This window comes from Cydia strobilella, chromosome Z (genome assembly GCF_947568885.1).
Source record: "Cydia strobilella chromosome Z, ilCydStro3.1, whole genome shotgun sequence".
Classification (NCBI taxonomy): domain Eukaryota; kingdom Metazoa; phylum Arthropoda; class Insecta; order Lepidoptera; family Tortricidae; genus Cydia; species Cydia strobilella.
In genome coordinates this window covers 43,029,494-43,041,904 of record NC_086068.1, presented here as the reverse complement: position 1 = coordinate 43,041,904, position 12,411 = coordinate 43,029,494, and the positions used below count along the sequence as shown (strand labels likewise).

General features: G+C 39.0%; 1 protein-coding gene across 14 annotated transcripts in view; it reads right to left on the bottom strand.

Annotated features, from left to right (window-relative positions):
* The window catches only part of LOC134754821 (TLD domain-containing protein 2), a 305,854-nt gene that overhangs the window by 97,255 nt on the left and 196,188 nt on the right, over positions 1 to 12,411 (bottom strand). For 10 of the 14 annotated variants that reach the window (XM_063691223.1, XM_063691226.1, XM_063691222.1 and 7 more), the window contains 6 exons: positions 11,133 to 11,236; positions 9,150 to 9,343; positions 7,770 to 7,842; positions 5,077 to 5,235; positions 4,313 to 4,405; positions 3,644 to 3,895 (listed from right to left, as the gene is read on the bottom strand). In XM_063691223.1, coding sequence (XP_063547293.1) covers positions 3,644 to 3,895; positions 4,313 to 4,405; positions 5,077 to 5,235; positions 7,770 to 7,842; positions 9,150 to 9,343; positions 11,133 to 11,236 — 875 coding nt within the window. The remainder of the gene's footprint in view (positions 1 to 3,643; positions 3,896 to 4,312; positions 4,406 to 5,076; positions 5,236 to 7,769; positions 7,843 to 9,149; positions 9,344 to 11,132; positions 11,237 to 12,411) is intronic. The other 4 variants (XM_063691215.1, XM_063691219.1, XM_063691240.1 and 1 more) reach the window with 1 other exon arrangement.

The window sequence follows — 12,411 nt, the reverse complement described above, 5'->3', positions numbered from 1 at the left end:
CACCAAGACAGACTTAAAAGGGCAATGAAGATTAAAGTTCGTTATAAAGACATTATAAATATCATCAAAGTTAAATTCATTAGAAAATTTAGACCAGTCGTTTAGTTCCAAAAACTCAATAAATTTTAGCATATGAGAGCCGTTAATTATTCGTTTTTTTACCCCGCGCGTGGTACACATATTTTTGGGTGTTGATATTACGACACAAACCGCACAATGATCACTTATATTAAACTCCAACGGGTATGTTTTGGTGCGATCCAAGGGCAGGTCCAAACTGGTTCTGGATTCACTTTGTATACGAGTTGGGAAGTTTACCCTAGAATATATATTATACGTAGCTAATAGCTCACGGAGCAACCTGATCTCTTTTGATCGTTTCGAGGAATCTACATTAATACCTTCCATTACTAAAATGTCCGCGCTGTCCTGACTAATATCGTTCAGTAGTAGTTCTAACTGATCAATAAATATATTAAAGTCACCCTCCGTATTGGAACGGTATACACACAAAACAATAACATTATAGTTTACAACCTGACAATACTTATAAAAAAATTGCCTTATAATACACTCCGTCTAATATACATGGCCATGGCTGACTCGGTGATAAACTATGCAATATCTAGCTATGGCAGAACCCACAAAATTCACCTACCTACAACGAATATATAGTCTACAGTTTTAAGAATCTTAAAATCCATTGTACCACTAAAAATCAAATATAAACATAAACATAATTATGATAACTTATTCCAACATTGTAGAATATTGAATGTGTATGATAAAGTAAAACTAGCGATAATATTATAATATAGACATAAAATGGAAAGTCTGAATAGGTATGACAGACCAACTAACCTTAGAGTACTGATAAATAAAAAATATTTCAATATACCAAGTAGCAACAACTATTATGGGCAAAGAGTCTGGTCGAGTTATTTGCCACACATCTTAAATAGTCTTCCTAGAGATATAATAGATAATTTAGAAGAGGGTAAGCCCCATAAAATTAAAATAATGCTAAAAAAGCACTGCCTGAATATTTAAGTTAAACATTATATTATATATATATTATATTATACGTCTTAAATAAATAGTAATAATATAAATTAATAAATGTAATAGAAATATTAGAAATAAGACCATACTTAGCGTACAATCTATTGTGTAGATTAGGCTAAGTCTGTAAGTAGTTAAATTTGTAATTTCTTTCTTTGAAATAAACAGTTAAAATTTTACATTTTTTTTACAAGTTGCACTGCCGCTATCTCAATGTGCATTTCAATTGAGTATTTTATGCCTAAATCACTTCTGTCCAACACGGAAATACTGTTATGCGCGTGCGCGTATATACAAACACCACCGTGAAGGCGATTTTTACGGCAGTAGTCAGAGATTTAATTTAACTTGTACCAGCAATCTCGTTAGATATTAACCAGTGCTCAGTTATTTACAGTAGATCGTATTTTGTAGCTCCTTGGAGTATGCTTACGACAGAAGTAGTCTTACTGCGTAAACATGTAACGTTTTGGAATAGTATATGCAGGTACTATTACACATATCACATGTAACACATTATCACATTCACTATGTATGCGCTGCGCTGCACCTGTCTGTTGCCCGTTGGCTGATGAACCGTGGCGTCGACTGGGGTCGGGCTGCAGTGGTCGCGGTGCGTCTAGACTTTCTGGCATTCCCATGATAAATGAGGCGTGCCTGTTACTATTTATTTTCCTCTTTTCGACGAAGTACTCTGCAGAATTGTCGACTTTTTTAAGGAAATTCACAATATTTTCTTCTGTTGTCTCAGGCCTGAAAGCCCACGCTTGAATATACTTCATTGATTCTACAGTTTCAATGTCTCAGACTGTCCGGTCCCAACAACGACTTCTTAGGGTTCCGTACCCAAAAGGTAAAAACGGGACCCTATTACTAAGACTTCGCTGTCCGTCTTTCTGTCACCAGGCTGTATCTCACGAACCGTGATAGCTAGACAGTTGAAATTTTCACAGATGATGCATTTCTGTTGCCGCTATAACAACAAATACTAAAAATAAAATAAAATAAATATTTAAGTGGGGCTCCCATACAACAAACGAGATTTTTTTGCCGTTTTTTTGCGTAATGGTACGGAACCCTTCGTGCGCGAGTCCGACTCGCACTTGGCCGGTTTTTAATATTATTTCTTGTTAGTGTTTTGTCCATGAGCAGTCATCTCCATCGTGCACACTGGGGTGCTGGTTATCCTGAATTAGCACAGTGGGCGTACAGGGGTGGAAGTGTCAGTATCAATCTCTGCGGTCGCTGTTTTCATGGCCCCAACACTCGAATTTATACCTCGCACCGCTGTTCCGCTGACCCCACCTAAGTTCTTCCTCCTTGTTGCACCTGCAATGTCGCTAATGGCCGCCGCCGCTATCTGTCTAGCCTCTCAAACTGGGCGTTGAGGTTTGGCAGTAGCGACAGGTGGTGCTTGTACCGATTTGCGGGTGGATTTTGAACAGCCGTCACCTTCGTCTACGTTATCTTCATGGCTGTTATGTGGTGGGTTTTCAGAGTGTTAATATTAGGTCATTTTGCTCACCTATCTTTGTTTCTAGAGTGCTGACTTTATTTACCATAGTGGATAGTGTCTTCTGGAGTTCGCGTACTAAGTTTTCAAGCACTTTGTTCGCCATTATACTTAAAGTTATAATTAAATACGCTGCACACGATTTGTCACCTCCCGCAGGGCGAGGGGGACTATGACGTATTTAACATGTATTTAAGCACAGCAACACAAGAGATCATTGGAGAACTTCATTTCGATATTCTCGATGCGATAGCATCTACTTATGGTCAGTTAACTATAACTACAGTAGCGGCATATAATTTATCATATTTTTTTCAGATATATTTGCATATATTTTTTAGTAATATCGCAAAAACGGCTCCAGCGAATTCGATGAAATTTACAATATAGGGGCGTATGAAAACGACATTTCTATTAAGCTAGGGTTCATTTTGAAAATAATTAGTTTGCCCGAGCTTTCGCGGTAGCCCGGTGGGTTCTAAATTGTAAAGTAATGATGCGATTAAACTTTTAAACCAGAGGCTAACGTAACGAGGCAGAAAATCGATGCATTTGGGTTTCATTCTTGGTAAGATTCGATTTTGTGTTTTGTAAATAAGAAATACAATATTTTTAAGTTTTATAACATATATTTATTGGGGTGTGCGAAGTCCCCAATCCGCATTGTGCTAACGTGGTTGGCCACGTTGCCACGTGCTGTGGGACGTACGTATGTATATATATGGCCGTGATGATGATACAATAATTGTTTACATGATATAATATATATCGACGACACCGAAGGTACCGATAGACAACGATGATATATTCGAGCGTCGAAACGTGGGTAAATAAAGGAAACAAAACAAATTCGCGATAGACCCGATTATAAATGTGATTTAACATGATATATATAGTCTAATTTCATAAATTTTCGCGTGAATGCCGGCAAAAAATTGGAGTATGATAGATTTTTTGCCGCCACTGTATGTTGATAAATGATACGTGTATTTATGAGGTTATCGTCTTAAGTTCTTAGACTTGTACCAGTTTTCGTTAAGAAGTGTGCAGGAAGGTGGGCAGACGCACCTTCTTAGACTTGGCGGGCGTGACATGCAGCAGCGGGTCACGGATGTCGATGCCCGAGTCGTGGTAGGACAGCTTGACGAGGTGCAGCGCGTCGGCGGGCTGCGGGCCGGCCTCGTCGCCCGCCTCGTCGGGCTCGGTGCCGGACCCGGCCTCGGCGCCCTCGACGCCCTCGACGCTTGCGCCTCCTTCGGCACCCTCGGCGCCTTCTTCCTTCTGCTCAGTGCTTGATGACACCTGAAACACGTCGTCGCTCTACGATTAGTCCAATATAAACAGTTCTTCGTAAACAAGATTGCAACTATTAATTACGCTAGATTAGCGTGGGTTAAGATTGAAATAATAGGGTTGTATAAAATCGTACCTACTGAAAGTACTGAATGACATATACATATGTATGTAGTGTAGTGTAAAACTTCAGATAACTATATTCGCCGCTATTCGTTCAGAGCTAGTATTTTGGGTGTCAAAGTAATAACAGAAATGCTCCAATATAAGCTAAAGTAGCCAAGATGGTCGCTAAACTTGGCGCAATGATATTGTCGTTTCGTCTTTGCATTGAACTTGCCAAAATTTGTATTACCATGGTTGAGCGTGGAAGGCAAGTATACCTTTGCCAGCAATAGCATAAATCCGAGTATCAACACGTAAAACGTTCCAAGTATGAATTACCTCGCTTCCTTGGTCGATAGACATCCTGTCTTTGCTTGGGATAGCCCAGTGATGATCCAGAAGCGACTTCCGCCTCTCTTCAGTCGATTGTTGCTGAAACACAAATATACAGTAACATGTATTCCGATTTAAATATGTTTGTTATTATAATAAACTATGAAGTGGTAAATGGAATAATCGTAGACATAAGTTATTATTAGTAGTAATTAACACTTTTTAAAAGGTTCAAATCGTTCAGTATGTTTACACTGCATTAAAAAAATTTGTGTATATCAAAACAGATATCAATAAAACTATGAATAATGTAAAATAACCCTTACAGATTAACACGAAACAACATATCTAAACACGCACAACAACACCGCGGTGGTTTGTTTACAAATTAAACATGTCATGATTTATCTTCGACATAAAATCATTAATTTGTGCAAAATCTCGGACTGCATTTTCAAATACCTACCTACTCGTATATGTAATTTTCGTTAGAACTTATTGAAGTGAATTTCAAATCCCTGAGAGGTTTTGCCAATGAACGGTTCTTGTTATTGCCTAGTTTTTTATGAAACGAGGTTGTGTTTTAAGCTGTGAAAACCACGGGCTAGGCCATTCATGTAGGGCAATGGTTCTGAAGCTTTTAATGATTCGACATAATTATTTTTTATACGTATGGAGAACAAAATGAACCCAGGGTTTTTCTGTTAAGAACTGATTAAGAGCACTGATGTAGGTTTTAGAGCGGTGTTGTGCGGGTGGGTACTGGGTACCTGGAGCGCGGTGGGCGTGACGAGCTCGCGCTCGAAGGCCTTGGGGAAGGCGGCGCCGCCGCGGTCCTCGGGGTCGCCGGAACTAGGCCGCTCGTCGCCCGCGCCACCCTCGCCCTCGCCCTCGCCGTTGGCCGCCTGCAGCTCTGGAAAAGTCTCGTCCTGGAATATATCACGATACGATTATACTTAGGTATGTCATTATAAGATTATCTTCAACAAACGTGCTTTTGCAGAACGAATGCATGAGTTAATTACATTTTCATCACACTTGCTCGAAAATAGTTATTTGTGCAACAAGAGAGGAAAGTTGGTTTTTCTTGCGAGTGTTTATTTTCCTCACTCCAGGGAGTGACGAAAGTAGGCTTGTTCGAGCTGCTGAGGTGAAAAGATCTTATTTCATGCAAGTGTACTGAAGGACAAAGGCCTATATTGTTCCCGCGTGAGTTATGGATTCTGAAAAAAAAAACTATAACTCACTGGTGAGTTATAACTTATATTATAGCTTTTTTTTTAATTATGTCAATAATTTATACGAACCAAGTAGGTATAAATAAGTTTTATACTGACGTTTATAAATATATTTTTTTTGGTTATGCTTTAAAATATGTGTCGTTTTCAAGCAAAAGGTACCACATTGTCGCTGGCCATACGGACGCTCTGACAGGTTTTTCGTATAATAATACAAGCAATTTTCGTCCTTATGTTAAGCGACAATGTGGTACTTTTTGATTGAAAACGTCACATATTTAATTTGATTACTTTAAAAGCCGTTTCATATATTTTTACACAATTTGCAATTGTGGCTGAATGCCGATGGGACTGTGCCTTCGATGCCTAAACCGCCAAAAAATGTCAAAATGGCGGACGAATGTTTGAAATGTCACCGTATTTAAGAAGATTTCGCTTAAAATTTAGTTTTTTCTCCGCAAGTGTGATGAAAAACATTGTGTGTAGATATTTTTACTCGAGTCTCTAATTCACTCCATCCTGCGGCTGTCGTGAAGACTAGTACAGTCAGCTGCAGAGAAAAGGCACCCCCCTTGCATACAAAATTCTGTAAATTAGTATGGACGACGATGTACAATACCCCCACGTTGCAGAATGTACTTTAATTGTACCTACTTATGACTGTCATTTCTTTACTTCTAATTCGTACTTGCTGTCTTAATTAATAGACAACGTTTTAAAATACAGGACTTTATTATTTGAAATTTGTTTATGACTTAAGATTTCGGCCACTATTTTTAGACTGCCAATATTTAATATTAGACACATTCTGAAAGTAAAACAATTGCAAAATACACAAAAATACTACCCCATTTAAATTCAAGGCTTACTACGAGTACATGTAATTATAATGTAGTTATCCCTGAGTACTTAGAAATAACCGAGAATAGACTATTCATATAAGAGGTTTGTTTTCCGTTACCTATTATGCAATGGCTTGTGAAAATGTTCGGTGCAGACGGTGGAAATAAACGAGTGCCGCTGGCGGCCGCGGATGCCCCATGAGTCAGGAACAGTGCAATGTGACAGCAAACAATGCTACCTACTATATGTAAAACGTTCGGTGCAGACGGTGGAAATAAACGAGTGCCGCTGGCGGCCGCGGATGCCCCATGAGTCATTAACAGTGCAATGTGACAGCAAACAATGCTACCTACTATACGTAAAACGTTCGGTGCAGACGGTGGAAATAAACGAGTGCCGCTGGCGGCCGCGGATGCCCCATGAGTCAGGAACAGTGCAATGTGACAGCAAACAATGCTACCTACTATATGTAAAATGTTCGGTGCAGACGGTGGAAATAAACGAGTGCCGCTGGCGGCCGCGGATGCCCGATGAGTCAGGAACAGTGCAATGTGACAGCAAACAATGCTACCTACTATATGTAAAACGTTCGGTGCAGACGGTGGAGATAAACGAGTGCCGCTGGCGGCCGCGGATGCCCCATGAGTCAGGAACAGTGCAATGTGACAGCAAACAATGCTACCTACAATATGTAAAATGTTCGGTGCGGACGGTGGAAATAAACGAGTGCCGCTGGCGGCCGCGGATGCCCCATGAGTCAGGAACAGTGCAATGTGACAGCAAACAATGCTACCTACTATATGTAAAATGTTCGGTGCAGACGGTGGAAATAAACGAGTGCTGCTGGCGGCCGAGGATGCACCATGAGTCAGGAACGGTGCAATGTTCCAGCAAACAATGCTACTATGTGTACTCTTGGCTTAGTCGCATCACCTAGTATTTGAACTTTGCTTATGACAAATACAGATGTAAATCTTTTAAATAAGAATTTAGCTACTTTATAATGTATCCCAATAGTTGTTCAGATTTATAAGTAAGTAAACACTTTATTGTACGAATAAGATAACGAATAAGATATTTTTTATAGCAGATAGGACATATAATGTGTGGTACAGTCAGCTGCAGAGAAAAGTGACCCGTCATGCATAGAAGTTTGTATGCAAAGGTGCTAAGCGAATAGTATTGCTGACTGTACAAAGGCGAACTTCTCCCTATGAGAGATCTCTTCCAGTTAACATATTAAATATGTATATATCTCGTACGCAGCTGAATACTTTTTGCAGCGCTACAGCAGCGCAAATTGCAGCATTGCAATTTACGTGGAAACAAGCTGCGCGTAATCAGTGTTTCACAGTTATATTAGTGTTATAGGTATTGGTTACCTTGACTAGCAGGGAATCCTTTCCTGGCGAATGTTCCGATTTATTCATGTAGTATATTTCAGCTGTCTCTGCCCTGAAATGGCAATTTATATTATGTCAATAATTAATTGTATGGACCTGACACGATTCTTATTGATGGAATACAATACCAAACATATAATCATACGTAAAATAAATTAATACTCCTGATAATAGGCCTCAACTAATTATAAACCGCTACACATACGCGCTACGCGTATAGTACACTATACGGTATTTATAACCGCCTTCATTAAAATAAATTATTTTACACCATGCATGATATAATATAAAGCAACAATAGATTAATAGAGAAACGTAGACAGCAGTTATTTTTGACACAATTTCTATTTTAAAACCCGTATAAAATTATAAAGAGTAGGTAATTTCATTGTGACGTCACTCACGTCACATGCTAGTGTTTCATATACATTCCATATGAGTCCATAGTAGCAAAATCGTTTTGACAGTTCGGAAAAAGAAACTGATTTGACTAAGTAGTAAGTAAGTAGAGGACTTTCGGTTCGAACGCCATCTTAATAGTAGCCTCGTAGTGTGTTTTTTGCTCATTAATATTGTTTAATGTGTAATATCGATAGCTTTATTATAAATTAATCTAATGTGGTAGTGTGCAGTGAATGGAGAATTAATCTCAAAGCGTGTTTAACCACCATTTTGGAGTCAACGGCCGGTAGTCCACGTGCTTCTCGTAAAATCCAGCTATCGGTTTTACGAGACAACTACAACAACCACCGAACAACGTCGTGCTCTAAGAGCATTTGGTATTTCTACCTCTAACCGTGTCTGGCTAGAGCCCTGGAGCCCATAATTTTATTGTTTACCGTACACTGGCTATGGCCGATGGCCGATATGTTTTAATCAAGAAATATTAATTCGATCCCACGTGGATCCCACTTTGACGTTGGCGAAATCATCGACAGTATCGATGGAGCCATACTACCTGAAAAATTGAATTGAAGTAGTAGTCGAATAGGGTATTTGACTACTACTTAGTCAAATCAGTTTCTTTGTGACCGCATTTGATAATCCACTGACAAATACATCACTAGATGAAACTGTACTTAAATTTACATGCTGAATACTTTATCATGCTTCACTATAGCTGCAATTTGCAGTTCAGAGTAGGCTGCAGTTTTGTGCCTGTCCCAGCGGTCAGGCAAGTTCAGTTTTACGATTTAAAGTTATAAATAGCCTAAAGGTGACCGTTACCCACAAAGCAAAGATTTGATGAGTCCAGGAACTCTTGTACTAATACTAACTACTTACTACTAAAATTATATACACTTGGGCTGGGCTAAAGTTATATATAATTATGTATAGTAGAGGAAGGGATGAACTGACTTGTTTGTGTTTTGGTCAGGTCCGTGCGTGCGCATGTGCGCGATGTCATAGAAGATGGCCGCGTTGACGACGTACTCCATGGGCGCGATGACGCCGTACGACTCGGGCCCGTGCTCCATCACCAGCGTGTCCGACACGTTCGGGTCGAACATCACCGCATTAGGCGTCACCAGGAGCACGCCCGACACCACGCCCTGCAATCCAACTCCGTCAGCCCAACGCGTCACGCGATCTACATGTGCGCTTCTAGGGGCTCAAGTTTCTTATGTCTTATCAAATCTAAATTTAATTCAAGTTAATTATCAATGCGTCTCATGGGCTTAAAATATCGCCTGAGCCAACGCTTTCGCATATACAAATACGATTCCAATTTAATATAAGTATTATACTTATTAAAAATGCAAACTATCTTGACCCAGAAATCCGCCGGGTGCAGGAGTAGTAACCCCTCATGCAAAGAGAGTACTATACAGAGTGCTTATCGTGCACCTCGACTTTAAATATATAAGGACAATCACACATCCTACAATAGGACCTATAGTCCACACACTCGAAAGCAAATTAAAAATAAAAGCCTATGTTTAAGAGGAATCGTATCCTTATATACCGAAAGCTTATTCGTGCAACTAGATTTAAATATTTAATTAAAATGACAAACTAACCACAATAAAAATAAAATTTATTAAGTACATTTCAATACTGTCAACCGGGGTGAATATGGATTACTGAGGTGAATAGGGACAAAACTTAAAATGTGATTTACCTGACAATTTTTTAGCAACTACCTACAGAAATTGTATCATACAAAATCAACTATTATTTTACAACGAATTATATACACACATTTATGCGGGTATTTTTTAAGACCCCACCCCAGCCAATATTTAACCTAGACGAATAAATCAATTAAAAGCTGCCGCTGGGCATGTTGTAATCGCTGGATTTTATTCGTCATACATTACACACAGAAAAAGGATTACCGAAATAGCAGTGCAATTTTTAAAAACCTTCGCCGACATAGCATTGCGAAAATAAACTTTGCATGTGTCAATCACGACGAAATGAACATGTTATTCGCAAAGCGAGCGCGCACTATTCATAAATTAATCTGAATCCGGTTATATGCAAACAAATAAAAATAATAGTAACACTATAAATATGTACAGTAGCCGCTTCAAACAACAATTTGAAACATTTCTATAAATATTCGATTGAACAGTTGTTGCAAAATATTTACTTCATTCTTCAAATAGTTTTCAGTCGCTTGATACATTGATAGTGTAATCTAAAACTGAACGCCCTTCCGAGGTGTTTACGCTGAAATGCATATTGACCAGCGCTTCCAGTCTCCAATCTGAATAGCAATTAGTGTCGGAGCGACGGCCAGTTTTACATTAGAATAATTACCTTTGTTTAATTCATTGTAATAAAATTTAAAGTGGAAGTATTGAAACCATCGCTTATGGCTAATAGATGTCGGATGTATAAGCTGATGTGATGTGATGAAATTAAAAAAGTGCAAGGTTTAGAATACTGACAAAATGTTAACGATACAGATGCGATGCAATATCACTCGCATTGCACTATTTCAGCTTTATTAATCGTTATCGCCCAAAACACTCGCAAATCAGCATAATGCCAGCAACTGAGCTGTGGCACTTTAAAAGGGCGTCTTGTGCGAAGACTCTTAGGTAGAGAGAGATGGCGTTCATAGACATCATGAATACTTGTTTTATCGAAGATAGGTTAATGATTGTAGTTTACATGTATGTAGATTAAAGTGGATAAGAACAATAACTTCTCAACTGAACTACGCTTCACATGTCAATGAAGACTAATATTAATTGCATGTTTAAAATAAACCAGTAGCGTTTTATAACCGTCAAAGCGACATCTCATCATGTGAAAATATCAAAAATTATCAATTATGCACTCTCATGTTGAATGTAGGTATAAAGAGTAAGTAGTAAGTAAGATAAGCACCTGTCCATCTGTGATGTGGCGCACGTTGATCTTGAGGAAGCGCTGCGGGGCGTTGCTGCTGGTCGGCGCCTCCGGCGACACGGGCCGTAGGCTGTCAAGGATCTCTGCACATACCATAACCATTTACAACTACATTTACACCCACACTTAACGCTGACATGCTCTACATTCACTTATATTTATTTTTATTATGTCCCTTCCTGTTTTCCTCATCTAACACAGTAGTTGTTAAATGAGCACTCACCCGGGTATGTCCTTAAACTGCGTCCGGACCCGGATATGTCCTTAAACTACGTCCAAAAGAGAGGTATGGGCACTGTGAATGACATCTCGCTTTGTGTGGTAGGGCACAGGACAGCGGATGTCATTCCAGATCTAGAGCAAAACCCAACTGGGGAAGTACCTCCACCTTACAGAAAATCGCAGCCAAATAACACTAGACCCTACTCATAGTGTTGTGTTTCTGCCGGTAAGTAAGGTTGCCAGAGCTCAACGAGGGAGAGGAGTGTTAGGGTCGGCAAAGCGCGTGTAATATCTCCGGTGTTGCAGGCGTCCATAGGCTACGGTAACTGCTTACCATCAGGCGGGCCGTATGCTTGATTGCCACCGACGTGGTATAAAAAAAAAGTTTTCCTATTTTGATAAGAATGTGATCGGCGCTATAATAAAGAAATTAGGTATCATTGCATTATAAATTTCAGCCACTTCACCTTAAATACTTATGATATGTCGCGCAGCCGCCAGGCTGATGTATTTAGTTCCATGTTAATTTCAATCTAAAGGATTCTTGATAAACTAGCCATTTTTTTTAAACTCGGTGCAAATTATGGTCGTCGAGGAATCGAACGAACTCCCCAAAAATTAGAAGCATACTTATAGCTATTATTTATTTTTATCTGACAACAATTGATGGGTAAATGGAATTACTGATGAAGACCAAAATAGAACTTTCCATGACAAGGTAGTATTTTACTTCTTGGACCTAATTGTAATTGTTTTTTTATTTTATTTAATCGTAAATAAAATAATTGTAATTGTTATAATATGCAGTATGGTCGTAAAAAATTCTAAAGTCGGTTATTTTCTATTAAAGATTATCATGAATAAAACTTTATCCAAAAGGCATTTGATAGGTACCTAAAGGAAAAAAGCAGATTTCCTTTTTCTGAATAAATAATTTTATTATTCTTCTAATATTGTGTTCCTTGCAAGCAATAATGAACGTAATACACACGCGATTCCAGAACTGGAATCGGTGTGTTTACGCGACCAACGTGCG